We start from the raw sequence: 27,531 nt of genomic DNA, 5'->3' as shown, positions 1-27,531 counted from the left end.
TTTCCTTCACTCACATACCAGCCTTCTCTCTGGATGAATAAAAAACTAATAGTTAAAGCTTCAATAAGTGTTTTTCTTCTGAGTGAAACCAGCTGCATCACATTTAAGTTCTTCCAGGTGAGTTTATGGAGGTGCACACTAGTCGTGTTACTCAAGGGTTAATGTTTTCATGCCGCCAAGATGACCTCTGACCCCTTCCAGTTTGTATGCAGCACAAGTGAAGTTTCTGGTTCCAAATGATGGTTTTGAGAACGTACTTTGGACTATTGGACCCCTGCATGCCTTTAAAGTGTATTCAAACCACCATAACATGAGCTAAAAGTCTACTGGTAACCAGTTTAAAAGCACGTTCCTAAACCACCACAAGGTCAGAGGCGGATCTCACTTTCAAGAGCTTTAAAATAAATTCATCCTCATACCCATGTGGAGTTTCACTTAAAGCATTGATTATGTATTTCTGTTCTTTAAAGAAAGCTTCAGTGCCGAGTGCAAAGTAGATATTTATTACACTGCAAAAATGGTGTGGTGCTTAATCTCATCAACACAAAACAGGCATGAAATAAAGTTTTGAAACATCAAATATTTGTTTTTGTTTGTTTGTCGCAAACAGTGAGTTGGTCTTGGAGACGCGCGCATGCGCGCTAGATGATGTACTTGAAGCTGAACGTGCTCTCGCAGGAGAGCCGCTTGCCTCTGCAGCGGCCGCACAGGTCCTGTCGGTGCGGCCGCTTGGGGTCCACGTGCCGCTGCGTCATGGCGCACGAGCAGCGCGCTTTGTTGCAGGTCTGGGAACAAAGAGAGACAGTTTAGTGGTGGACCACTTTGGGGGTCTGGGGGGTCACAGGAGAGCGGATCTTACGTGACACGTGATGTCCTCCACGCGGTACGGGTTGAAGTCCTTTTGGCATTTTCTACAAAACTGTTTGAAGTAAACCTGAAACACATCGTATAGTTATGGCGGCAGAGGACACGCCCCCCTCTGCTTCTGTGCACGTGTTAGTGAGTGCGGCTCACCTTGTTGGTGCCCTGAACGCACCACACGTAGGCACTCTCCCATCGCAGGTTGCATTCTCTGCAGTGATAATATCCGTACTTCTGCTCTAGGAACTGAGGGCACGAGGAGAGACAGTCATATCCAAAAATCATGATTTAGGACGTTTTGCATAGTTAAAAAAATAAATGAAATCCGAAAAGTGTCAACTGAAATGACTTACGTCATTATTCAGCTTCAGGGGCCCTGAACTACTGAGGAGAGTTACCTCTGAATACTGTTTGAGTTTTACCATTTTATTTGTTAAAGTAGACACTTGCTTTGAAATGGGAAGTACTGTTTAACAGTATAACAAAATTAATCTGGTTAGATTACTAAATGATATATCTATGAAAGTGAAAATGCAGAAAAGAGGCCATCAATGCCTTTTTGGTGAAAACAAAAAAGTAATTTATTAAATGTTTTTATAAACAGTCTAAATCAGCAATAAAGGGGCACAGTTTATATTAAAAAACTTGTAATACTGGTTATATGGAGTATATTGTACCATTTCTAAATGAATTTAAAGTATAGATATATATATATATATATATATATATATAGATAGATAGATAGATAGATAGATAGATAGATAGATAGATAGATAGATAGATAGATAGATATATATAGTTTTAATTTTGTATTAGTCCTCGTTTCTCTAGATTATATTAAGTAGATTTCTGCACAGTTTGTACATTTTATGTCATTTTTTCTTCTCCTTAATCACGTGATGAAACTCACCTGGAACCGCACGCGCGCCTTGCCCTTTGACCCCTCCGCAGCGAGCAGCAGCTCTTCGGTGTCCTCGTGCTCACATCCGGTGTCCTCGCGCTGCTCCTGGAGCTTCGGGGTCTTTCCGTCCTCACCCGCCCGGTCGCCGACGTGCTTCTTCCCGGCGCGTCTCCCCGCGGAATCCGGCGGGTCACCGGGCGGCTCTCCGGCCTGCGCGTCACCGCACGAGGCCTCTTTAATTTTGGGGTTGTTGTTGATGTTGTTGTTGTTGTTGTCGTCGTCGTTGTTGTTTTCGTCGACCAGGAAGGAGGTGACGCTTCTGTAGGCGATGGGTGAATACACCGCGAGGGTGCGCGGGTACCGCATCGCGGCCGGCGCCTTGGGGCTGCCGCCTCCGCCGCCGCCTCCGCCGCCGCCTCCCCCGTGCGTCGCGGCGGGCTCCTGCCGCCTCCTGCGCCCGGAGTCCCGCTTCCAGGCCAGCAGGGTCCGCGGGCCGATGGAGCACTGCACCGAGGCGTCCCTGCGCGGGTTCACCTGCACCGCCACGTCCTTGGTGTTGGCCTTCCGGAGCCTCGGGGTGAGTTTGGGGTTGATCTGAGACAAGATGGACTTGAGCTGCGCGCGCTGGTGGTTGTTGAAGGCGTCCGCGGCGTCCCCGCAGTGGGACAGGTAGCTCCGGTACTTCCACCCGGCGTCCTTGGGCCGCGGGTACCGGCCCGCGTAGGGCCCGTAAGAGGAGTAGAAATAACTGTCGACTGGCTCGTCGCCGTACGTCGCCATGTTTGCTCAACCGACGCGAGTTGCAGGCGTTGCCGTTTAAGTAGATCGGGCAACGCGGGCCCTTCCATTAGGCCCAATTAGGCTCAGGTGTATGTGTGTGTGTGTGTGTGTGTGTGTGTGTGTGTGTAATCAGTCATGAACTAAAGAAAACCTCATAAGTTCAAGTGTTTTTTTGATGCTATCGGCTCATCCTGGAATGTACTTATTGATCATAATTATAATAATAATAAAGGATTTAAATACTATAATCACTGTTCACGGGTCGTCAAGAAGAAGAAGGAGGAAGCAGCAAAGTAATAACTTTAATGTAGATATAAATGATTATGGGACACGTTTAAAAAGCTTTGGCAGAACGAATGGAAGTGGGGAAGAAATATGTTTACATGTAAACCCTCTGGAGGAGAGAGGAGATAGGAGAGAGGAGATAGGAGATAGGAGAGAGGAGATAGGAAAGAGGAACTAGAATAAGGTCACACTCATCTTAACGGTTCCCTCTTTGTTATCGTGAAGAATATTAATGGAACGTGTGGATGATGTCATTGTTTTGTCAGAGAGATCATAGAAGAAAATATCATTAATGTAGTAAAGAAAAGTTCTAAAAAAATAAGAAGAAGAAGAAAAACGTCACGAAGGAATGCACGTTTTTTACTTTTCTGTCATTTTTATTGAGTGGACATTGTTTATAATATACACATAATGTACATTTTGTGTCTCAAGAATCTAAAGTTGTGATTTAATGATTCGGGTGATTTAACAAGTTTTCATGCTTTTTTTTTCTTTTCATGCTAAATAACTTCCAACAAATCAATGAACTTACTTATAAACTCTAGATTGATTTTGAGTGATTACACAGATTTCTTTCCTCTATGAAAGTTATTTTGTAGGCTTTTTTTTCACAACAAAATACTTATTTCCAACAAATGAATGAACACGTCTCTGGAAAACAAAAGATTTGGTGTGATTCTTTGTTCACAAATTCATGATTACAGATCTGTTGATCAAATCAACGATTAGTCAACATATATATGTGTGTGTGTATATATATATATTATATATATATATATATATATATATATTATATATATATATATATATAATATTTCTTAAGGTAAGATAAAATAATCCTTTATTAGTTCTCAGTGGGGAAATATACAGGATGACAGCAGCAAAGGGGTAAAGTGCACATTAAAGACATAGTAAACAAATAATAATTAAAAAACAAGTGATATAAACAATAAACACTAATAAAAAATAATAATTGAAAAACAAGTGATATAAACAATAAACAGTAATAAAAAATAATATAAAAAAACAAGTGATATAAATAATAAACAGTAATAAAAAATAATAATTGAAAAACAAGTGATATAAACAATAAACAGTAATAAAATAAATAATAAAAAAACAAGTGATATAAATAATAAACAGTAATAAAAAATAATAATTAAAAAAACAAGTGGTATAAACAGTAATAAATCATAATAAAAAATAAGTGATATAAACAAACACTAATAACAAATAACAAAACAAATGAAGGAACACATCTAGACATTTTAATGCATTTTGTCATGCTTAATAACTTAATAAACACATTTAAAATCTCCAGGTTTTGAGTGATTCTTTGTGGGGGACGTCAGACGGGAGTGGGGTCGGGGGGGCAGGGGTCCAGCGTGATGCTGTTGGGGTCGCTCACCGTCACGGCGCCGTAGGACGAGTCCAGTTCCTCGTCGTCCTGGAACCTCTGGTACGTGATGCCCGAGTCCTCGCCGCCCCCCAGGTGGTCCGGCTTCCCGTACAGCCTGTAGGCCAGGATGAAGAGGCCGGCCTCGGCCGCCTGGAACAGGGCGTACAGCAGGGGGAACATGTACATGCCCCCCATCAGCTGGGGCGGGAAGGCCAGCTTCAGGATGGCGGTGCACAGCTGCACGTTCTGGCAGCCCGTCTCCAGGGAGACCGAGCGGCGGCTGCTGGGCGGCAGGTCGAAGAGCACGGCGAGGCCGTAGCCGGCGGCGTAGCCGCACAGCGGCATCAGCACGGCCACCACGTAGACGGAGGGCGGGATGGTGGACAGCAGCTCCGGGCCCAGCATCGCTCCGGTCAGGATGAACAGCAGCACCAGGGTGACCAGCAGGGACCACAAGGACACCTGGAGACAGGGTCACAAAGAATGTTCACAGTATCGAGATGTTAGGGTTTTTTTGGGGAAAAATACAAACTACGACATTGTTTACTTTTTTTCAAAATACTATGACTGACTTTTTATGACGTAATATACTTTGACCTCGTCGGTCACCTGACTGGAATCGCTTTCCACTTGTCCCTGACTGTATCTGTACTGTATTCATACTGCTTATTTATACCCATCATATTCATGCCACATTCATTGTGTGTCAACACTGCGCCGCCTCTTTTCACTTCTAGTTCGATGTTAAACACAATAGTTTTTGATCAGTATCGATACTTTGTGCCATGAAAAAAAAAGAAATCTCAGCAAATCTAATTTTGATGTTTTTCTTTTTTGACATGCGATGACATCTTTATGACATGCTATCTATATAATATACTTTTTATGACTTGTCAACGCTAACTCACATTCACACCTGCAGGCACAGCTTGCGGGAGCCAATTGGGGTTAAGCGTCTCGCCCAAAGAACGGAAATCGATCCACCGATCTTCTGATTGGAGGACGACCTGCTCTCCACTGAGCCAAGGGATTGGGCCCATGACATATACTAAAATATTATATCTTTTCTCTTTTTATGACACACTGCTACTATATTATTGTGTGAATGTCATCGTAGGGAACGTGATTATAATATGTGGATATAATAAACACTGTTTATTGGGAAAAATAAATATTAGGCCTCACTGACGTCACTGTGTGTCGTAACCATGGTTGATGGCCCTGTGTGGGGAGGAGCTCTTCCGGACACAGTGCCTCTGACGTCACTGTTCCTGCACTCCCCTCTACTTATGACAGGGAAATTACGCAGTGCGCTTTTGGGCAAAAAGTGCCTCCTTAACCCAAAGTACACACACGGTCTAAATGAACCTCAATTTAATTAATTAAACTCATTTAGCTCATTGATTAGTATGTAAAAGTAACTTTGAGACACTTCAATTACCTTTAAAACAATGTCGGCCACGCGCGTGCAGCGGTACCTCAACATCACCCCTAACCCGATGGGGATGAGGGTGCTGCACAGGGTCAGGATGATGGCCCCGAACGGCATGAGGTTCACCACCGGCGTGTTGATCCAGGCCCGGCTGTAGATCCACAGGCACAGCGGCATCAGCACGAGCGCCAGCAGAGTGGAAGAGATGGTCATGACGATGCTGAGGAGAAGGAGAGCAAAGACCATGAATGTGCTGCTTGGTCACCGTGTTGGATCATGTTGCAGGTTGATAGGAAACCCTCATTGCGTTAGGAGCCGCGTGCCAGTCGTGCGTAAAGTTGATCCAAAGTCACCGTTACTCCGGTGCGTAATTAGCGGAGTAGATCAACCTTGTACCAGATGAGCTCCATATCTACCTTAGATTCATCTCCCCGTTCACCAGCAGACACATGATATTTGATAGGTTTCCTCCCGGGCAGCAGCCACACAGGAGGACCGCCATCGCCGCCACGTCGTCCAGGGAGAAGGCCAAAGCCAGCAGAAAGGCCACCAAGGGCATGATGACGAACTGGCACACCAGCGCCAGCAGCACCCCGACGGGTCTGCGGATGTGCTCCCCGAGCTGGCTAATCTCCACCGTGCAGCCCAGCCCCAGCATGGTGAAGCACAGCACGAGTCCCACGAACACGTTGATCCCGTGGCTGAGCGGGGAATCCCAGAAGGCGGGCACCAGGTGAGAGGGTTCCGTCGGCGGCGCGGCCATCAACTCGGCTCCGGTCCCGAATGCGCTGCCTCCGCGGAACATGGCCACCAATCCGGCCACCGCGGCGTCCTTTGGGTAATCCACAGCTTGCTTCAAAGAGCCCGACATAAAGTCCACGAAGCCGGCGGTCTGTGCGCCGCCGCCCGACAGGCTGGAGTTCTCCATGGCGCAACAAGAGAGGCAGAGGCTCGTGCGTAAAGTGACTCCCTAGTGGCGCACGGGCACGGCTAAGAAACGGCGCTCAGTGGTCGGAGGACGTGATGGTGCCACATGGCACCAACAGTCAGACTGGTGCCACGGATTGGCTCCCAGTTAGACACACACAGCTGGAGGGGGGGGGGGAGAGCGAGAGAGAGAGAGAGAGAGAGAATCAATAATATAGGATCTTTAATAGCGCAGCAGAGAGTCAACGTTTCTTTTTGTTGCGCTTTTTACGCACGAATCCTGGGGTGTGTCTGAGTGACTGACGTCACCGGGCGGGGCGGGACGGGACCAGCACCCATCGGTGACTCAGGCTTCCATCTGCCTCCTCCCCCTCCCCGGAGACACACGGTGAGTCCCCCCCAGCACCAGCCAATGGGGGGGTTGGGTAGGGGGGGACAGAAATACATCAGTGGCTATAAGGGCCAAAGGACTGTCTGCTTATATATATATATATATATATATATATATATATATATATATATATATATATATATATATATTTGCATGTTAATTTATATGCAATTAGTATCATATATACATAAATATTTAATTTATATTTTACATTTCATTCCTTTCATTCCTATATATTTTTATATTTACACATGCAACTAGTATTATATATACATATATTTATTTTATGTTTTGGAATATATATTTATATAAAATGTTTATATATATATTATTCATCGATATATATTTCAGATGTTTAAACATTGACTTTATTCCTGTTTAGTTCTGTTCAATCCTGTTTTACATAAATTATCATTTATATTTTTTATTAATTTAATTTATAATAATGTATCAGATTTTCATTACGACTGCTCTAACTGTTGTGCGTAATAATAAAGACCTTAAAAGTATATTAATCAACAGTTTGAGACATTAATGAGCCCTGATTCATATCTCATAATTCATCGTTATATCATTCTGAACGTGAATATAAATAAATCACTTTATTGTGAAACTTCCTCACGAAACACGACAGGAAACAGACCGACATGCGTGGTGCACAAACAATCTGGATTATGCACATTAAATCTGGATTCTTCTGCACATTAAATCTGGATTCTTCTGCACATTAAATCTGGATTCTTCTGAACATTAAATCTGGATTCTTCTGAACATTAAATCTAGATTCTGCACATTAAATCTGGATTCTTCTACACATTAAATCTGGATTCTGCACATTCAATCTGGATTCTTCTACACATTATATCTGGATTCTGCACATTAAATCTGGATTCTTCTACACATTAAATCTGGATTCTTCTGCACATTAAATCTGGATTCTTCTACACATTAAATCTGGATTCTACACATTAAATCTGGATTCTGCACATTAAATCTGGATTCTGCACATTAAATCTGGATTCTTCTACACATTAAATCTGGATTCTGCACATTAAATCTGGATTCTTCTACACATTAAATCTGGATTCTTCTACACATTAAATCTGGATTCTGCACATTCAATCTGGATTCTTCTACACATTAAATCTGGATTATTCTACACATTAAATCTGGATTCTTCTGCACATTAAATCTGGATTCTTCTGCATATTAAATCTGGATTCTTCTACACATTAAATCTGGATTCTTCTGCACATTAAATCTGGATTCTTCTGCATATTAAATCTGGATTCTTCTACACATTAAATCTGGATTCTTCTGAACATTCAATCTAGATTCTGCACATTAAATCTGGATTCTTCTGCATATTAAATCTGGATTCTTCTACACATTAAATCTGGATTCTGCACATTAAATCTGGATTCTTCTACACATTAAATATGGATTCTGCACATTAAATCTGGATTCTTCTACACATTAAATCTGGATTATTCTACACATTAAATCTGGATTCTTCTGCACATTAAATCTGGATTCTTCTACACATTAAATCTGGATTCTGCACATTAAATCTGGATTCTGCACATTAAATCTGGATTCTTCTGCATATTAAATCTGGATTCTTCTACACATTAAATCTGGATTCTTCTGCACATTAAATCTGGATTCTTCTACACATTAAATCTGGATTCTGCACATTAAATCTGGATTCTTCTACACATTAAATCTGGATTATTCTACACATTAAATCTGGATTCTTCTGCACATTAAATCTGGATTCTTCTACACATTAAATCTGGATTCTGCACATTAAATCTGGATTCTGCACATTAAATCTGGATTCTTCTGCATATTAAATCTGGATTCTTCTACACATTAAATCTGGATTCTGCACATTAAATCTGGATTCTTCTACACATTAAATCTGGATTCTGCACATTATATCTGGATTCTTCTACACATTAAATCTGGATTCTTCTACACATTAAATCTGGATTCTGCACATTAAATCTGGATTCTTCTACACATTAAATCTGGATTCTTCTACACATTAAATCTGGATTCTGCACATTAAATCTGGATTCTTCTACACATTAAATCTGGATTCTTCTACACATTAAATCTGGATTCTTCTACACATTAAATCTGGATTCTTCTACACATTAAATCTGGATTCTTCTACACATTAAATCTGGATTCTGCACATTAAATCTGAATTCTTCTACACATTAAATCTGGATTCTGCACATTAAATCTGGATTCTTCTGCACATTAAATCTGGATTCTGCACATTAAATCTGGATTCTTCTACACATTAAATCTGGATTCTTCTACACATTAAATCTGGATTCTTCTACACATTAAATCTGGATTCTGCACATTAAATCTGAATTCTTCTACACATTAAATCTGGATTCTGCACATTAAATCTGGATTCTTCTACACAGTAAATCTGGATTCTGAACAACAGCTTGAATCAGATCGTTTCATATCGATGTTTAATAACTCAGACGCTTCTAGAGGATCATGAGAAGCAGAAACAAGAGAATCTCTTCTCATCTTTTATTTGAAATGGGACGTTACAATCGGGGAAAATGAACGTCGTGATTGTGAATATATAAAAAAAAAAAAAAAAGGTTCAATAACAAAAACATTTCACACAAAAAGTGTGCTTTTGTCTTCTTTTTTGCAACATTCGTGTCGAGCTCCTCTGAGCGTCGACGGAGGCACCTCTTAAATAAATAGCTTCATTTACACAACGAATATGTTGACATAAATATGAAGGCGCATTTTAAACATTTGTCTTTTTTAAATTCTTTTTAAAGCATATCATAAATGCATCGATTCAGTTACAAAAACTAAACTAAACAAAAAAAGGCAAATCAAAAATCGAGCAGAAATTAAAACGATATTGGCAACAAAAAGCAAACAGAAATTGGCACCAAATGATAACAAACCAGTAAACTTTAAATTATAGGCACTGGTTTCAGAACGTCCTCCACAGCGCTCCACGCTTCAGCTCGTCTCGTTCAAGGTGTTTCAAGGTGTTTCAAGGTGTTTCAGTTTCATGTTATTGATAAGACACAAACATGAAATCTGGTTTCTGGGTTTAATCTGCTGGGATTAAATATGATGGTTTAAAACCGACCAATGGGGGGAAAAGTGTGCTAAAAGCTTTGGAGTTAGCATTCAAAAAAATGAGCTTTTAAAAAATGTAAATTAAATATTTTTTCTAAATTAAAATACTGATATGGATGTTTGGGCACGCGTATTTTTTTTTTTTTTTAATATATTTTTTTAATAATTTGAATAAATAATCTTTCCCAAAAAACAAACAAATCAAACACACATTGTGCATACATTCAGCCTGATTGGAACAAAGAGGAAAGATTTCTTTAAATCCGACTCCCTAACAACATCTACGGGGACAGATTCACCTTGCACATAATCATCATCATCACCATCATCATCATCATCATCATCGTCGTCATAGAGATCGCTCACCCACATCTGTTGAACACAGAGCATAAAGACAGAAATGCATTCCGACCTGAGGGAGGTGAAATAAGAGGAGGAGGAGGAGGAGGAGGAGGAGGAGGGGAGCTGGGTGATGAAGATGGGTGGAGCCGAGGCAGGAGGCGTGTCCTCTGGCGGCGGAGCTGGTTTCTTTGGCATTTTCTTCTGGGCCAGAGGGACCGGATGGGAGGTCCTCGTTGACGCCATGCGGACACTCCTCTACTTTATAAAAAAAAAAAGATGTCTGACTCTCTCTCTCTATATATATTTATCTATATATTTATATTTATATATATTTGTGGGACATAGTCTCTCTCTCGTCACTGTAAAAGGTATCTAGGTAGATAAAGTGCCATCTCGTTGTAAAGTCTGCCTCCTGGTGTTGATGCTTGGATTGGAGCGCCCCCTGCTGGCCACACCTCAGTAGCAACCTTCTCTCCAGTTTTCTCCTGCACCGCCGCCGCTGTAGGACCGAGGAGCAGGAAGAGTTCTGAGGAGGAGGTGAAGAGGAGGTGAAGAGGAGGGGAAGAGGAGGGGAAGAGAACGGGAAGAGGAGGGGAAGAGGACGGGAAGAGGAGGTGAAGAGGAGGGGAAGAGGAGGTGAAGAGAACGGGAAGAGGAGGGGAAGAGGACGGGAAGAGGAGGTGAAGAGGAGGGGAAGAGGAGGTGAAGAGGACGGGAAGAGGAGGGGAAGAGGAGGGGAAGAGGAGGTGAAAGGACGGGAAGAGGAGGGGAAGAGGACGGGAAGAGGAGGTGAAGAGGAGGGGAAGAGGACGGGAAGAGGATGGGAAGAGGAGGTGAAGAGGAGGGGAAGAGGAGGTGAAGAGGAGGTGAAAGGACGGGAAGAGGAGGGGAAGAGGACGGGAAGAGGATGGGAAGAGGAGGTGAAGAGGAGGGGAAGAGGAGGGGAAGAGGACGGGAAGAGGAGGGGAAGAGGACGGGAAGAGGAGGTGAAGAGGAGGTGAAGAGGAGGTGAAGAGGATGGGAAGAGGAGGTGAAGAGGAGGGGAAGAGGACGGGAAGAGGAGGGGAAGAGGACGGGAAGAGGAGGTGAAGAGGACGGGAAGAGGAGGTGAAGGAGGGGAAGAGGACGGGAAGAGGAGGTGAAGAGGAGGTGAAGAGGAGGTGTAGGAGGGGAAGAGGAGGTGAAGAGGAGGTTACATTATGTTCTCACGCTCGTATTCTACATCTTTACAGATTTTAAAGAACTTTCAAGTCACCGGAAACCAAAAACACTCAAAGCGTTTATCGTCACATTTAACGGTTTTACTCAAAATATACCAAATGTATTTACATTCACGGCAATCAACTTGTTTGATTATTAAAGTAATTAATTGAGTAAAGAATCAACAGAGAACACAACTGAAAATAAGGTAGTCATAAAATGAAAAATATGAGCTAAAATATAAAAGCTATATTACAGGAACCGAATATACACACACACACACACATATATATATATATATATATATATATATATATATATATATAAATAAATAAAATTCCATCCATTTCAAACATTAAAAGAGTTCCAAGGAGTATATTAGAATTCAAGCGCCTTGAAAGCATCTAACAGGTAAAAGTCCTTTGACGTACGTACCTGCGCACGGGCTGGGCCAGTTTGCTGCGAGGCAGAGGGATCCCCCCCCCAGCAGAGGCACTGGGGCGGGGCAGCCCACTGCGCGGGGGGGCCAGGGAGCGGGTGGGCGTGGAGGTGGCCGAGCCGGGGTTGGACGTGGCCTTCACCGGCTGCCTCAGGGCCAGCGGGGACGGGGTGACGGGGGTCCGCAGCTTACTGGGAGACGGGACTGGAGAGGGGGCGGAGCCAAAACACAAGCGTTATGTTCAGAGAGTTTTGTGCTTTTAGAGGCTTAAAAGTATCTAAACGACGAAATGATCACAATGGAACAAACACGACATCCATCGGACACACACACACAAAAACACACACACAAAAACACACACGGCGAGGGGAGCACAACCACAATATTTAGAAGGAAGGGTGGAACGCCTCCTCAGTGAATACTCACTAAAATCTCCTTCTTCTCCAAAGCAACAGGAGAGTGGGACTAGACAAAGACAACAGAGAGAGGCCTTAATGAAAGGCCTTAATAAAAGACCTTAATGAAAGGCCTTAATGAAAGGCCTTAATGAAAAGGCTTTCATTAAGGTCTTTTATTAAGGCCTTAATGAAAGGTCTTAATAAAAGGCCTTAATGGAAGCCTTAATAAAAGGCCTTAATGGAAGCCTTAATGAAAGGCTTTCATTACGGTCTTTTATTAAGACCTTTCATTAAGGCCTTAATAAAAGGCCTTAATGGAAGCCTTAATAAAAGGCCTTAATTAAAGGCCTTTATGGAAGCCTTAATGAAAGGCCTTAATTAAAGGCCTTGATTCAGAGCTGGGACGGCCGTCAGTCTCCTCGGGACCCCGTCACATAGCCAGGGCCTATGGAGGACTAAAGCTGCAATCATGGTGAATAAATTAATACAAACAAACAAAAACTGAATGAAATAAAAGCTGAAGGTCAAAAAAAATGAAAATGAAAGATATCAAAAAGCATTTATTCATTTGAATGAATAGAGAAATAAACGACGACAAAGCCCCGAAACTCTTTACAGACGCACGTCGACACAATCTGTGAATATTAAAATCTGTTCAGTACGGAACCATAAACTCAGAGTGCTCCACCTCTTTCTTTCTTTCACCACCTCTTTCTTTCTTTCTTTCTTTCCTTCCTTTCTCACAAAGAAAGCTTCCAAAACAGAAAAAAACAACCTCCTCTCAAGAGTCTAAAATAACGAGTTAATAAATAGTGCATGAACGCACCACAAAACAGACATTTCATAATTTACTCTGTTTGTTCCAGTGGTTCCCAACCTTCTGACCTTCTGACCTTCTGACCTTCTCTACCATTGAATGAACCGACTAAAAACAATATTCTATCGGATATCCCATATTATATTTAATGCACAACAACGGTAGAGAACAACTGATTATTAAGTTAAAAACTGCAGAAAATTGTGTGTAAAACAAGTTATTTAGATGAATTCTGAGCGGATTATTTGAATATTAAATGTTCCCGTTATTGTCAGGAACCTTTAATACAATTACTTCTTTTTTTTTAAACAATATTTTTATTTGACGGTTAGCTCTTTATTTTTTATTTAACTGTACTCGTCTACTTTTAATTTTGTGTCCCGAAACTGTTAATATACCCTACAGAATAATCCAAACTTTAGTTTCGTAGTTTTCTTCACAGAAATGACTAAAAAAGCTGGGATGCAGACTACCCGTCTAATCAAGACCCCCCCCCCCCCCCAGGTTGGGAACCAGTGGTCTGAACCCCACCAGGCAGCAGACTTCAGTGACATCGACCTCGCGGCCTCCAGCTGGTCGAGGAGCCGTTTACCTCGCAGGGCAGCGGGGCTCTGGAGGTGCTGTTTGGGTTTCGGGGAGGAGCGAGAGGGGGTGGAGAGTCTCGGGGGTGGAGCTGCTGCTGTGAACACAGGGACAGTTCATGGTGGGGGGGTCAGACCTCGTGGTGCCTTGAGACTCACAGCGGTACTGGAGGGAAGGCAAATAGAGGGGCTGGTGCCGGCAGGTGCAGTTTGAGGCCACTAGGGGGCTCCGCAGCCAAACATCCAGAGGAGCAGCGGGGTTAAGGGAGGAGGGAGGAGGCGGAGTGCCCCCCCCCTCCCCACCCCGTCACGTTCATCGGCCAATCACAATGTCAGCTCAGACAGGAAGGAGGCTGGTTAGTGAGGAGGAAAAGTGAAGAAGTCTCACAGCCAAACAGCCAGAAGCTCAAGAGAGAAACAGGAACCTGTGGTGGACCGGAGCGTTGTGGATCCGGATCCGTTCTGCCCCCCCACCCCCCCACCCCCACCCCGCCCCCCTGTGAACGTTCACCATCACAGAGTAAATAAAGTGTTCTCCTCCAGTATCCAGTAGATCATGTGATCAGGACATCAATATGTTTCTCTAGTCTCTGATCATGTGACTTTTAGACCAACAGGAGGAGCTAGTAACGTTAGCTGCTACTAGCCGTTTAACTTCCTAAAGCTCTGAGCTCATTGTTAAACTTCATTAACACTAAAAAAATATCTCAAAGTTATTTTCTTCCTTGTTTTTTTTGTTTGTGCTCTGATCCAAACTGTGAGTTTCTGTACAGATTCGGCAGAAACATAAACAAATATTAAATAACTGTCTAAAAGGCGGAGGGATCACCTTTCTGGATGAAGGACACCATCATCGTCTTCATCCCCCATGACAGAATCTAAAGCTCCTAAAGAACCTCAAACAACGAAGGAATCTGATTTGAAGTGAAACGTGAAGAAGGAGAAGAAGAAGGAGGAGGAGGAGGAGGAGGAGGAGGAGAAGAAGAAGAAGAAGAAGAAGAAGAAGAAGAAGAAGAAGAAGAAGAAGAAGAAGAAGAAGAAGAAGAAGAAGAAGAAGAAGAAGAAGAAGAAGAAGAAGAAGAAGAAGAAGAAGAAGAAGAAGGATGCGTGTGAATATACAAAAAACTGAAAATGATCAAAGACGTAGAAGGATTCCCAGAAAGGCCGAAGCAGCACAGAGACAAGGAGAACCAGGAGAACCGTTCTCAACCAGGAGTCCGGTTCTCCACTTCAGAGTGACGGTTCCTTTGAGGTGAAATGGGTTCAAATGCGTCACAGAACTCACTCGCAGACTGGTTCTGGTGTCGAGGAGATCCGCCGTTCGGCACCTGCAGGTTGGACTCGCAGCTGCGGCTGTTCTTCACGGGCTCCGGGTTCTGGACCGCCGGCGCCGCCGAGGGGCGCGTGAGGTTGGGAAGACTGCGCCGCAGCTTCTCTACAACAACAACAACAACAACAACAGCAGCAGCAGAGATTTAGCTAAATCGACCAGACGCACGCGCTCGCCGTCCGTCTCCGCGAGCTCCCAGCCTACCTTCGCTCTTCACGGCGTTGGTCTGCAGGTCGTGGGCGTGGCCCTGCAGCGAGTGGCGCGGCTGCTGCAGGCGGCTGATGACGGGCTGCGGCGAGCCGCGGCCGTGGCCGTAGTCGATGGAGCGGGCCGGGGAGCGGGAGCGCGGCGAGTTCCTCGGGGAGGCGCGCGGAGAGCTCCGGGGGGAGGGGCTGAAGCGGCTGGAGGGCAGGTGGAAGGCCGGGTGCACCGCCTCCTCCTCGTCCTCCAGACTCTGCGTGTCCAGCTCCTGGTCGCTGAAGGTGCCGCGGCGCAGAGAGTGACAGGAGGAACCGGAGCTCCGCCGGGACGTCGTGGCGGCGTAATCCTGTCTCAGACCTGAGGGACACGGAGACACGAGAACACCGCCTGGTCACGCTGCTACACAGGGACCCGGATCTCAAAGGGACCCGGATCTAAAAGGGATCTGGTTTTCAAAGGGATCCGGTTCTCAAAAGGGTTCCGGTTCTCAAAGGGATCCGGTTCTCAAAGGGATACGGTATTAAATGAGAAAAAAACCCTGAAGTATTGATGCTTGAACTTTTTGTATTGTTTACATACAATAATAAAGTTTAAAGAAATGTTGATTATTATCTTAATTGTCTTTTTGTCTCACATAATAATCAAAAGGAACCGATAAGGGTACCCCCCCCCCTTCCTGCATAAGGGTACTTGTGTCGATGACATCATACCCCCCCCCCCCCCCCCTCTAGAGCTACGTACTCTCTTCCTGCATAAGGGTACTCGTGTCGATGACATCATACCCCCCCTCCCCCCCCCCTAGAGCTACGTACTCTCTTCCTGCATGCGTGCCAGGATCTGGACGTCCGTGACGTCGTTGAGCTTGTAGGTGTTGGAGGAGCCCACCGAGTCCTCGTCCATCTCAGAGGTGCTCAGCTCGCTGTCCACGGACGACTGCGGGCTCACCGCCGGAGGGTTCCTCTCGGCCGCCGTGTTCCTCTGGTGAGCTGCAGAGGAGGAACACATCATTAGCGACAGATGTTCTGCGATTGAGAACCGTAGAGAGACCCCCTGCCCCCCACGTACCCGCGTTCCCGGAGGTGTGTTGCTGCCGGACGGCGGGCCCTTTGCTGGGGGTGGAGGAGGGGGAGTTGAAGCCGCTGCTGTAGGGGCTGTTGGCTGCGTTGGTGCTGTAGGGACTCCCATAGCCGTGCTGGTTGTAGGAGCTCCCATAGCCGTGCTGGTTGTAGGAGCTCCCATAGCCGTGCTGGTTGTAGGGGCTCCCATAGCCGTGCTGGTTGTAGGGGCTCCCATACAGGCTCATGCGCTTGTTGGCTGCAGAGTCACAGAACACGTCAGTCAGTGGTTATGTGCACTTGAACATGTCTGATTTCATTAAAAGTCTTGGAAAAATAAAACAAACACTTTTTTTTCTCTTTCTTTTATTAATGACTGAAAGCATTTTGACAATCTTTTGTCTTGAGTTGGAATTTTATATATATATATATATATATATATAATTTTTTTTTTTTGTTCTTCTTCTTAATATAAATATATATATGTATTTTTTTTCTTTATAAACATTTTTAAAAACACGACTAATCATCTTTTACATTTCTTACTCAGCCAAGAACAGTAACAACAAGACTGATTATTGGAATAAAAAACTAAAAAAAGGTCAAGACGCTGCAGATGAGGAGGAACCAATAACGTGTCCGTCATACCCCAGCGTGTTAACGTACACCATTAACACCCTGTCACCCCCATAAAGGACCCCTATGAAGCCCGGTGCCCTGATGCCAGCAGCTCCATGAAAAGGCCCTCAGTGTGGTGGACTCTGGTGGAGTCTGTTAAACCGTATGCGGAGTGCGGGCCTGATGGAGGCTTCCTGCATCATCAGCCCGCACTCAACAATACGCGCTTTCAATGAAGACGCACACACAGAGCAGCACAATGACATTCTCTGTGACATCCAGCAGTCAGAGGCTCCGGTCTACAGAGGGGCCCGGCCTCAGTCATGGGATCAGACTCTGGACAGGCTGCTGGTCTCTGGCATGGTTTGGTGGTTGAGTCGCTCTCTCTGATTGGATGTGTTTCCACAGCTGGGTCAGCTACCGCCCTGTCCCTGTCCCTGTGCCCCTGTCCTCTTCCCCCTATACCCTGTCCCTATGCACCCTGTCCCTATGCCCCTGTCCTCTTCCCCCTATACCCTGTCCTCTTCCCCATGTACCCTGTCCCTATGCCCCTGTCCTCTTCCCCTTATACCCTGTCCTCTTCCCCCTTTACCTATGCACCCTGTCCCATGTACCCTGTCCCTATGCCCCTGTCCTCTTCCCCTTATACCCTGTCCTCTTCCCCCTGTACCCTGTCCCCTGTCCCTATGCCCCTGTCCTCTTCCCCCTGTACCCTGTCCCTATGCCCCTGTCCTCTTCCCCCTGTACCCTGTCCCTATGCCCCTGTCCTCTTCCCCCTATTATACCCTGTCCTCTTCCCCCTGTACCCTGTCCCTATGCACCCTGTCCCATGTACCCTGTCCCTATGCCCCTGTCCTCTTCCCCTTATACCCTGTCCTCTTCCCCCTGTACCCTGTCCCCTGTCCCTATGCCCCTGTCCTCTTCCCCCTGTACCCTGTCCCTATGCACCCTGTCCCATGTACCCTGTCCCTATGCCCCTGTCCTCTTCCCCTTATACCCTGTCCTCTTCCCCCTGTACCCTGTCCCCTGTCCCTATGCCCCTGTCCTCTTCCCCCTATACCCTGTCCCTATGCGCCCTGTCCCATGTACCCTGTCCCTATGCCCCTGTCCCTCAGCACCCTGTCCCTCAGCACCCTGTCCCTCAGCATCCTGTCCCTCAGCACCCTGTCCCTCAGCACCCTGTCCCTCAGCACCCTGTACCCTGTCCCTATGCCCCTGTCCTCTTCCCCCTATACCCTGTCCCTATGCGCCCTGTCCCATGTACCCTGTCCCTATGCCCCTGTCCCTCAGCACCCTGTACCCTGTCCCTCAGCATCCTGTCCCTCAGCACCCTGTCCCTCAGCACCATGTACCCTGTCCCTCAGCACCCTGTCCCTCTTCCCCATGTACCCTGTCCCTATGCCCCTGTCCCTCAGCACCCTGTCCTATGCCCCTGTCCCTCAGCACCCTGTCCTATCAGAGAGCTCAACGTTAGAATCTCTTCAGCAAAAACACATTCAGGAAAAACTTTGACTTTCAGACGAGGGGACAGGAAGTGTAAACACGCCGACTCATTTCCTGGTTTGAGGACGGAGGTCATTAGATGACGACGTGCACAGCGACGTGCACAGCGACGTGCACAGCGACGTGCACAGCCTCCTGTATTAAATATGTTCCAAAGTTGTTCCTTAAATGTAATCTTGATAGTGAACACCTGCGTTCTCATAACGACGGATCCCAGTTCTTCTGGTAAATTGCTGACTTTAAATGATAAAGAACTGTAGAAAACACCTGAACCGATTAGTTCTATTAATATTCAGGTGATCTCTTACACCGGAGAGTCAGAATCTTGCATGAGATGGTTTTGAAGAAGAGACATTTACTTCTACTCGTGAGGCCCACCGTCTCCAGAAAGAGACCCAGATCCATCTAAGAAAAGAGCTCTGCAGCTCAGGGACCAACCAAAATAGAGTGTCCTCAAATCCTCAAACAAGGAAGTCCCAAGAAGAAGAAGAAGAAGAAGAAGAAGAAGAAGAAGAAGAAGAATGGCCGTTTCTGCGTACAGTTTTTATTTTTTCATTTACTGCGATATCAAACTGAATTAGGGGATTTTCCGTCGTGGATTCTGGAGAAAGTCCCAGAAAAATAATAGAATAAAAGCCAGCTCAGAAGTGTCCGATGTGAAATAAAAAGGTCCGCGGGGCAACTGTGTGAACACTTAGGACCACAACAAGAAAACCAGCTGCAAACGGAGAGATAAACGGAACACAGCGAGGTCGAAGTCAAAGCTCTTTGTGAGCAGGAGTCTGACAGGTCAGCTATGTGGCCGTGGCCAGGACCCCGGGGTCTTTTTGTGTGCGCGCCGGATCAACAGCTGTCAGAGCGGCGGTACGGAAAGACGAGCCAGGACACCGACACGTGGTCGGACTCCTTCTGACGTCTCCTCCCTGCTGCTTATGTAACGCATTAAAAACACACACACACACACAAAGACTGAAACTCTTTAAAGAATGTGTGCACGTGGTGTACGAGCGCGCACTCGCTGCACGTAGACGGACACAAACGGTTCGAGGAGACGGGAAAGTCGTCTCTTTGACTCCTCGATCTTCCTCCAGGGAAGTTATTTATACATTATATTTTTTTTCCCCCCTTCTGCAAATTCCTCCCACGACACAAAGTCAACCGACGCCATGGCAACGGGGTTTCCGTACTCCTGTTAGGGAGCGAGTGTGAAGGAGAGGAGCCGCGAAGGGAGTCTCTCTCTTTAACTCACGGACACAAACTATTAAATAAAAGTATTTTTGTGTGAACAAACCAAAAAAAAAAAGGGATCTTCACAAAGACGACTGTTTAATTTGTTGGATTTAAATGATTGAACCACGTTTCCAGTAACCGGGACCAAGGGATGGATTAACGAATGGGCCAACAGGGTCCCGGGGACCAAAGGGTCCAAAACCAGGAAGAGACTCAAAAGGACACCAAGAAAAAACACAGAGACACAAAGAGTTCCCGATTAGTTGGATCACCACATTAAATCTTGTGTTTAGCATAAAAAACAACAACTAATAAACTATAGAAATCTTAAAACCAGATTAGTGGACTAAGCCCCACCCAGCAAGAGACTACAAGAGACTCAAAACCACTTCCAAAAGAGGCTAAACAGGCGGTTCTTTAAAGTTAACTTTAGGGCGGGGCTACAAGGTGACTGACAGGTCGACATCAGAGTCATATACCTTCAATAAGTACACTTTAGTGGTATATTAATGGTTCCGGTTAGTGGACGACCCCGTTTTACCCCCTGAGCCACAGCCCCCTCAATAATGCCTTTAAAATAAATATAACAGACATTTATCAAATATATGAGCAGGTCAATATGAAAATAAATAAAAGTTGCAAAGGAGGTACAAAAATAAATAAATAAATACAATTAATTTATTCATTTGACAAACTACTTTTTTTTTGTATTCACTTGTTTTCAGATTTATTTTTCTATTTCTTTATTCATTCAAATACATGTGTACAATATACGTTTAACCTGCACATTTATTTAATAATTTAAGCTTTTATTTCCACATTTTTATGTATTAATTAATAATGTATCATTATTATGTGTCATTTATACACCTAGTCATAAGTTTGTGATAATAACAGCTTTCGCCTTTCATAATAATGTTCACAATAAAGAGGGGGAAAAAAAGTATTCTTTTTGCACCGATTCCGGATTTATTTCAGATTATTATCGTCGGTTTTTTTTTCCGCCCAAAACAGAAAACGACCTGTGAAAAATATGCTAAAATAAAAACTGTCTAATTTGGATCAACAAGAAAAAGCCTTTTTCATTTCAGGATCCCGGTCTGAGGAGCTGGTTTTTGGGGTCTCTGGTGTCACAACAGAGACCGAGAAGCTCACATCCACACAGTGGACAGCCTGTTGCGCAACATGACCCAGCGGTCACATGGGCATACCGCGGTCCAAATGATCCAGTTACCTTTACATGTTACACAACAGCAGCACTACACAAGACCAGCGACACACTGAGGGCTCCGGATGCCCTTCAACACAGACGGGACGTCCCGTAGTCTAGTTTACGTGAACTTAAGGATCCTTAAACATGGAGCATTGTAGTTCTGATTCAGAGGTGAGGCTGTGTGAGATACTTCTACATGGTCAGTAGCAACTAATCCAAAGTGGAGAATCCAAACTAACCATTTAAAACACTAAATTCTCACAACAACAACAACACCACCAACAGGTGCGTCCAGCAGCTCCTGAGCTCTGAACCAGTGTTTCATGAATGGAGTCTGGTGAGTCTGCAGTTGAGAACAGCTTCAGTTCCCGTCAGAGAAGATATTATAAATATAGACTTCATTAAACTGAGAGCTTCTTTTAGGAGTTTAGAATTCGTCCACAGCTTCTTCTTCAGCTTCTTATGCTGAAGAAGAAGCGGCTCATAGAAACACACTTCCGAACGTCGGTACTGGCCCTTTAAATATTGCTGGTCCAAACATCTCTATGCGTCTTTGATTGTTGAGGAGGAAGTGATGCACTAGAAGAGGAAATGCTTTGACAGATGTAAACATAAATAAATAAACAAACGTCCCAAAGCACCGAGATCACAAAGCGATAAATATCCTGCTCACCCCACGTGGAGCACAAATAACAATAATAATAATAATACATTGAATTTATATAGCGCTTTTCAAAACACACAAAGACGCTTAAATGAAACACTACCAGCTCTACAAAACACTGTGGCTTTAAATGTCCGATAATCACGTTCTGCACTTTCAATCCCAAGTAGAAGAAGAGACTCGGTTGATCTCACTAAAAGCTCTCAGACGCTCACTTAATAACCTCAACCGGGGCAATTAATCCCAAACTTTGATTCAAAACAACGTCATAAAACCAGTCAGTGATTGACCAAACGGGTAGAGTGTCGGCCATCTTCCTTTAGAATACAAGGTGAGCTCATCTACGCAACGACAACGACAACAACAACAACAAACCGTGCGTTTAACAGTTGAAGAAATACGTGGAGTCATTTATTTTGTGTTTCCTTGTGCTAAAATGAGATAGAATTAGCAAAAATCAATAAGAGGAACTAGCAAGATCGTTGCAGAGGCTGACTCTTAGTGAGCTAAAATTCAGAAATCGAATAATTTACAGGATTTTCCACCTTTCTTTCTTTATGAAACACATTTAATATTTGACTTCTTTCTTAAAAAAAGGGTAGTAAAGTCAACCATGAATAAGAGATACGAGTTTAACGTTATTAAAGTTCCTCCTCTGCATTGGGGGAGGTTGTGTTACGACGTCACAATAACTAACGCCTTGTGTGCGTTCTCATTGCTGCTGCGACGACAATAGACAGTCAATAAAATGTTTGTTTTTTTCTCGAGAAAGTCTGCAAGATCAGCCGTGGACGGACGGACAGACGCACGAGTGTACGCATGATCTCCCCACCTGGCAAAGATAATAACAGCGTCTCTGAGAGGACGGGGAGGGATGGACTGTTCCTCCTCCTGCTAAGCTCAGACTACACCTTCCATCTTGTTTACCTGACATGGTGAGGTCCAGCCTGTGGATGAGGGAGCGCTTGGCCGACTCCATCTCTGGACTGGGGTTGTCGAGAGCTTGGCGGCACCACGCGATCGGACTCAGGGCTTTCTGCAGCGGACTGTCCAGCTTGGCCTCGTAGAGCCTGGGGAGAGACACGTGAACGGTGAGACACACACACACACACACACACACAGTCGACGGCGTTATTCCGCACGTTTCGTAAAAGCAACACAAGCGAGCGGCAGCGCACGAACGTGAACGGGTGTCTCTCCGACGGAGAGCGAGTCGGTGTTGGATCACAGAAGGCTGCAATGAAAGATAAGGGCCTGTGTCCACATGGCGCCTTCGCACAGGCGTTCCCAATGAGGACGGGTCATTACGTTATATTTCAGACACACGCGATCATAACAAAGACCTTAAAGCACATTCGTGGGGAGCAGATTTATGTTTCTGGTGAGTGTTTTAACTTTTTTTTACCGTACGGCTCGTTTCTTCTTGCTCCAACAGATTTAATGACGACAAAAATTATACAAAAACTAGGAAGCTGAAACGCTCCGCTTGGTGCTGATGGTGGAAAGAAACTCAGTGGGAAACAATTAGATAGCTACACAAAGCAAAAGACGATGCTCGTCTATCATACAGATATGTTATCAAGATACTGTTGTCAAGGAAACGCTGCTAACAAAACTTGGCAGAGGGGACTTGCAGATGTCGTTCAGACTTGTCAACATAACCTCGACTCTTTCTAGTTGCAGATAATTCAGCACAAACCATTAGGAAAGAGGATGTAATGTGCCCGTCAGCTCTTTGACAAAAGCCACCGGGTTAAGTGCAAAGTCAGCTGTATCGATTGAAACTATGAACCCCACCTCGATACTGATGGAAACCCACCGAATTGGGCACCACTTCCTGTTTGTCATCCACACGCGTAAACCCGTGTTTACCCTGAAGTTTCCATCCTGGAGAAAAAAAATCAAGAGTCAGCAGCCGTCCGCTCCGTTTCAGCCATAAAGAAAGGCTTTCATGATGAAAGCTGAGACACTACGGGCGAAAAGGAGGGCAGAGTGCAGAGAAAACACCTTTGAAAACGTCTGTCAACACACGGCGAGTCTACCGCTTCACACGTGAACTCTGAAAACGACGTCGCGTCCACATTGAATCCATTTCAGATGCTAATTCGGGGATTACAGGAGTCCATGACGGGAGCTGGCGAGAGCCGGGCTACTGCCGTGTAATCCCGGATATCTATCTGATCCGAGAGGGCATCACGAGCAAGCCGTCTGATGTCGAATGGCTCAGTGGCTGCCGGCGGCTCCCGTGATGATGATGATTGATGATGATGATGAGAAGAAAAAAAACCCTCTCTTACTTTACGGACACATGCCCATTTATACCAATCAAGTCATATTCCAGAGGGTCTGTTTCAGTGTTGGTTCCTCTTTGTTGATATAATCTCATTATTTTTTAGAGATTTCTTTTTAAAACAAACAAACCCACAGCTTGGACACAGATGCTTAGTCCTGACTGCCAGAGCCATTTCACTGTCAGCTGGCTTTCAACCAAACATGATCTACCTTTGGAATAGCTTCAGTGAACGCCCTTATGCTTCGCCCTAACAAAGCTTATTATAGTGTCATTATGACAGACGACGCCAATCAAACAAATCCGTCCCGACGTGATGGGCGTGGAGGATCCTCTCCTTTGGAATTATGTCTAGTCAGTAGCTGAAAATGTCTACTGAGCTTCCATCTCGACAAACCAGGAGGAAAACCTCTAAATCTGCCAAATGAAGCCGACGCTGAAGTGTCTTTAAAGCTGCATTCTCTCTCCTGACCACCAGGGGGCAACTACTCTGGTTGTATAGAAGTCTACGCTTCATGTGTTAAAGCTGCATTCTCTCTACTGACCACCAGGGGGCGACTCCTCTGGTTGTATAGAAGTCTGTGCTTCATGTGTTAAAGCTGCATTCTCTCTCCTGACCACCAGGGGGCGACTCCTCTGGTTGTATAGAAGTCTGTGCTTCATGTGTTAAAGCTCTGTTCTCTCCAAGCGTCTCTTTAAGCGGACTCACTCCTTTTACATTTAGACGGCAGCACAAATCCAAGTCACACGTTTCGAGGATCACACTTCCAGAGAGAGTTCATCCAATGCAAATACCGTGAACGCTGCGGCGCCGGTGGGGAAACATCCCATAAATGGACAGCGTGGCGCGAGTGGGGTCGAGGATTAAGAACACAGGGGGTACTGGATGAACATGTGGGGCCTGATAACAGCAGACCAACGCCATTGTGTCCACACACACTGTTATCAAAAGTCACTCTTTGTAATCACGATGCTCGTGATCAGCTTCTTTTGTGTGTGTGTGTGTGCGCGTGCGTGTGCGTGTGTGACACAGCATCTATTCCTTTTTGGTGCTGCAGAGCTCTCGTGGCCCAGTGCCAAGGGGATAATTCAGAGGAGGACGACATAACCAGGGCTACCTCTCCCACATGGCTGCTGCGCACGCACGCACGCACACACACACACACACACACACACACACACACACAAGCCACAACAACAAGATGATGGGAGGACTTTCATGGTCCAGACAGCTGAGGTGGGGTGGGGTGCAAGGTATGAGGTCATGGGGGGACTTTGACTGTATGACAAAGCAAAGTCTATTATGATCATACAGTCCGAGAATGGGGCTTGGCAACACCCACGTGACTTGCCAAACAACACCCTTCCTTTCAGTGATCCACAGTGAGAGTGCAGGGGGGGAATGTTTGTGCCATTTATTTATTTGTGTGTAGCTAGAATGTTTAAAGCAGCTGTCACCCAGACAATTAAAGCTGTCACACCCTCCACCTGCACCTCCCCCCAAAACTGTCACTCACCAGCTGTCCTCGTCCTCGTTTAGACAATCCATGTCCTCGAGATCTAAGATGTCCACTTCGTCCAGGATGGACGTCTCCCCTTCGTCCGCGGCGGCCGTCGCCCCCTCGTACTCGTACGCCCTCCTGAAGCTGACGCCGTCGTAGGAGCGCCTGGGGCTCCGGCAGCGGCTGTTCTCCAGCTGCAGCAGCCCGCCGCCGAACCCCACCCCGCCGGGGAAGCCGCCGGCTGCCGTCCCCGCGGTGAGCGACGGGTCGTAGCCGCCGCCGTCGCTGAGGGGTCTGTGGTGGTGGTGGTTTTGGTGTTGGTGTTGGTGGTGGTGGGTCGTCCCGGACGAGGACAGCGTCGTGGACCGGCTCCGGAGCTGCTCGTTCTGCTGCTCGAGCTTCTTCACCAGGTCCTGGAGCTTCCGCACCTCCAGGTCCGCGTTGATGTTCGAGTTGATGTCCTCCATAGCGGCTCCCCGGAGCCAGCCAGCGCTGCGGGGAGACGAAGAAGACGAAAAAGAAAGAAAAGATACGCGGCGGTTGGGTGTTTTTTTGGGGGGGAGTTTTGTTTTTGTTTCCGGTCGTTTCTTCTGCCGACAAGTCTTCTTTCTCTCCGGCCAACTTATCACGTTATTACGTGTTCAACTGACTCCGGGAGCTCGACTCCGTCATCTTCTCCGGTTAGTCGCGGCTACGGGAAGAGTCGAGGCCATTTTTCATAACGCTCGTCACCAACTGGCGAAAAAAGACCAACAGGCGGCGGCTGACGCGTCACTGCGTACGGCGGCGGGAGCGAGCACGTAACCGACACCTTTTTTTTTTTGTTGCTCGCGCATGCGTAAACGACGAAATAAATATTTCATAATTCACATCAGATTTATGTTTTGTAACAGCACATTTGAAACAAGAAACAAAGCGCTTTGCAAATATTTTATTATTATTTTGCAACGGAAAATTGTACGTGCATTAATGTGTGATAAATTAACCAAGCATTTGTTAGCGCATACTTTTAAAAAATAATTTACATTTATCCATTAATATTTACATTACATTACATTACATGTTATTTAGCGACTTACAATAAGTGCATTAAACCGTGAGTCCAAACTCAGAACAACAAGAATCAAGCAAGTACAATTTGTTCAATATAGTTAAACTACAAAGTACTATCGGTAAGGGACATTTAAGTGCTACTATGGCATTTAAGTGCTACCTATTCAAGGTATAGTCGAAAAAGATGTGTTTTTAGTTTGCGACAGAAGATGTAGAGACTTTCTGCTGTCCTGATGTCAATGGGAAGCTCGTTCCACCAATGAGGAGCCAGCACAGCAAACAGTCGTGATTTTGTTGAGTGTTTAGCTCGAAGTGAAGGAGCTACAAGCAGATTGGCAGAAGCCGAGCGAAGTGAACGGGCTGGGGTGTACGGTTAGACCATGTCCTGGGTGTAGACCGGACCCGATCTGTTCGCAGCACGGTACGCAAGTACCAATGTTTTGAAGCGGATGCGGGCGGCCACCGGTAACCAGTGAAGGTCGCGGAGGAGCGGAGTAGTGTGGGTAAATTTCGGTAGGTTGAAGACCAGTCGAGCAGCTGCATTCTGGATGAGCTGTAGAGGTCGAATGGCATTAGCAGGTAGACCTGCCAAGAGGGAGTTGCAATAGTCCAGCCGTGAGATGACCAGAGCCTGGACCAGAACCTGTGCCGCCTTCTGAGTGAGGAGGGGTCGTATTCTCCTGATGTTGTACAGCATGTACCTACAGGAGCGTGTTATTGCGGTAATGTTGGCAGTCAGGGAGAGTTGACTGTCGAGCGTCACTCCGAGGTTCCTGGCAGTCAGAGTCGGAGCTAACACTGAGTTGTTGAAGTTAATAGTTTGGTCGTGGGTGGGAGAGCCTTTTCCTGGAAGGAGGAGAAGTTCAGTCTTGTCCGGGTTAATTTTCAGGTGGTGAGCGGACATCCACTGAGAGATGTCGGTCAGACAAGCAGAGATTCGTGCTGCTACCTGTGTTGCGGATTGGGGAAACGAGAGGATCA

At 45.6% G+C, this 27,531-nt stretch overlaps 3 protein-coding genes across 8 annotated transcripts; all 3 read right to left on the bottom strand.

Annotated features, from left to right (window-relative positions):
- Positions 1-555: 555 nt before the first annotated feature.
- Positions 556-2,542, bottom strand: zar1 (zygote arrest 1). The gene is made up of 4 exons (XM_034530536.1): positions 1,772-2,542; positions 1,015-1,107; positions 860-934; positions 556-785 (listed from the first exon to the last, which is right to left on the bottom strand). Exons 1-4 carry the CDS (start codon positions 2,540-2,542, stop codon positions 642-644), a joined length of 1,083 nt encoding a protein of 360 aa, XP_034386427.1. The 3' UTR covers positions 556-641.
- A 1,516-nt stretch (positions 2,543-4,058) lies between these two features.
- On the bottom strand, positions 4,059-6,761 carry slc10a4 (solute carrier family 10 member 4). Its single transcript, XM_034531158.1, has 3 exons — positions 6,075-6,761; positions 5,668-5,878; positions 4,059-4,688 (listed from the first exon to the last, which is right to left on the bottom strand). The coding sequence occupies exons 1-3, from the start codon at positions 6,584-6,586 to the stop codon at positions 4,176-4,178; spliced, it is 1,236 nt and encodes a 411-aa protein (XP_034387049.1). The 5' UTR covers positions 6,587-6,761; the 3' UTR covers positions 4,059-4,175.
- A 2,908-nt stretch (positions 6,762-9,669) lies between these two features.
- Positions 9,670-26,295, bottom strand: slain2 (SLAIN motif family, member 2). 6 transcript variants are annotated; one of them, XM_034530609.1, is made up of 10 exons: positions 25,513-26,295; positions 22,633-22,775; positions 16,488-16,736; positions 16,235-16,408; positions 15,426-15,779; positions 15,177-15,326; positions 13,903-13,989; positions 12,522-12,560; positions 12,092-12,299; positions 9,670-10,982 (listed from the first exon to the last, which is right to left on the bottom strand). In XM_034530609.1, exons 1-10 carry the CDS (start codon positions 25,962-25,964, stop codon positions 10,913-10,915), a joined length of 1,926 nt encoding a protein of 641 aa, XP_034386500.1. In that variant the 5' UTR covers positions 25,965-26,295; the 3' UTR covers positions 9,670-10,912. The 6 variants fall into 6 exon arrangements, with proteins under 6 accessions (XP_034386500.1, XP_034386501.1, XP_034386502.1 ...); XM_034530610.1 differs by having other exon boundaries at positions 13,903-13,986; XM_034530611.1 differs by lacking the exon at positions 12,522-12,560.
- Positions 26,296-27,531: the final 1,236 nt, after the last annotated feature.

The sequence above is a fragment of the Cyclopterus lumpus genome, chromosome 4 (assembly GCF_009769545.1).
Source record: "Cyclopterus lumpus isolate fCycLum1 chromosome 4, fCycLum1.pri, whole genome shotgun sequence".
Classification (NCBI taxonomy): Eukaryota; Metazoa; Chordata; class Actinopteri; order Perciformes; family Cyclopteridae; genus Cyclopterus; species Cyclopterus lumpus.
Note: the sequence above shows the minus strand (reverse complement) of the source record. Positions and strands in the feature narration are given on the sequence as shown.

What these genes read in the sequence shown, in the direction of transcription:
- zar1 (XM_034530536.1), bottom strand. Translation starts at nt 2,542, where the DNA reads ATGGCGACGTACGGCGACGAGCCAGTCGACAGTTATTTCTACTCCTCT. An exon ending in AGGCGCGCGTGCGGTTCCAG is followed by an intron (nt 1,108 to 1,771) that starts GTGAGTTTCATC and finishes TCGTGCCCTCAG; the next exon opens with TTCCTAGAGCAGAAGTACGG. An exon ending in GCGTTCAGGGCACCAACAAG is followed by an intron (nt 935 to 1,014) that starts GTGAGCCGCACT and finishes GATGTGTTTCAG; the next exon opens with GTTTACTTCAAACAGTTTTG.
- slc10a4 (XM_034531158.1), bottom strand. Translation starts at nt 6,586, where the DNA reads ATGGAGAACTCCAGCCTGTCGGGCGGCGGCGCACAGACCGCCGGCTTC. An exon ending in AACGGGGAGATGAATCTAAG is followed by an intron (nt 5,879 to 6,074) that starts GTAGATATGGAG and finishes CCTTCTCCTCAG; the next exon opens with CATCGTCATGACCATCTCTT. An exon ending in TGGCCGACATTGTTTTAAAG is followed by an intron (nt 4,689 to 5,667) that starts GTAATTGAAGTG and finishes CCCTGTCTCCAG; the next exon opens with GTGTCCTTGTGGTCCCTGCT.
- slain2 (XM_034530609.1), bottom strand. Translation starts at nt 25,964, where the DNA reads ATGGAGGACATCAACTCGAACATCAACGCGGACCTGGAGGTGCGGAAG. An exon ending in ACACACCTCCGGGAACGCGG is followed by an intron (nt 16,409 to 16,487) that starts GTACGTGGGGGG and finishes CCTCCTCTGCAG; the next exon opens with CTCACCAGAGGAACACGGCG. An exon ending in CTGGCCCAGCCCGTGCGCAG is followed by an intron (nt 10,983 to 12,091) that starts GTACGTACGTCA and finishes CCTCCTCCTCAG; the next exon opens with AACTCTTCCTGCTCCTCGGT.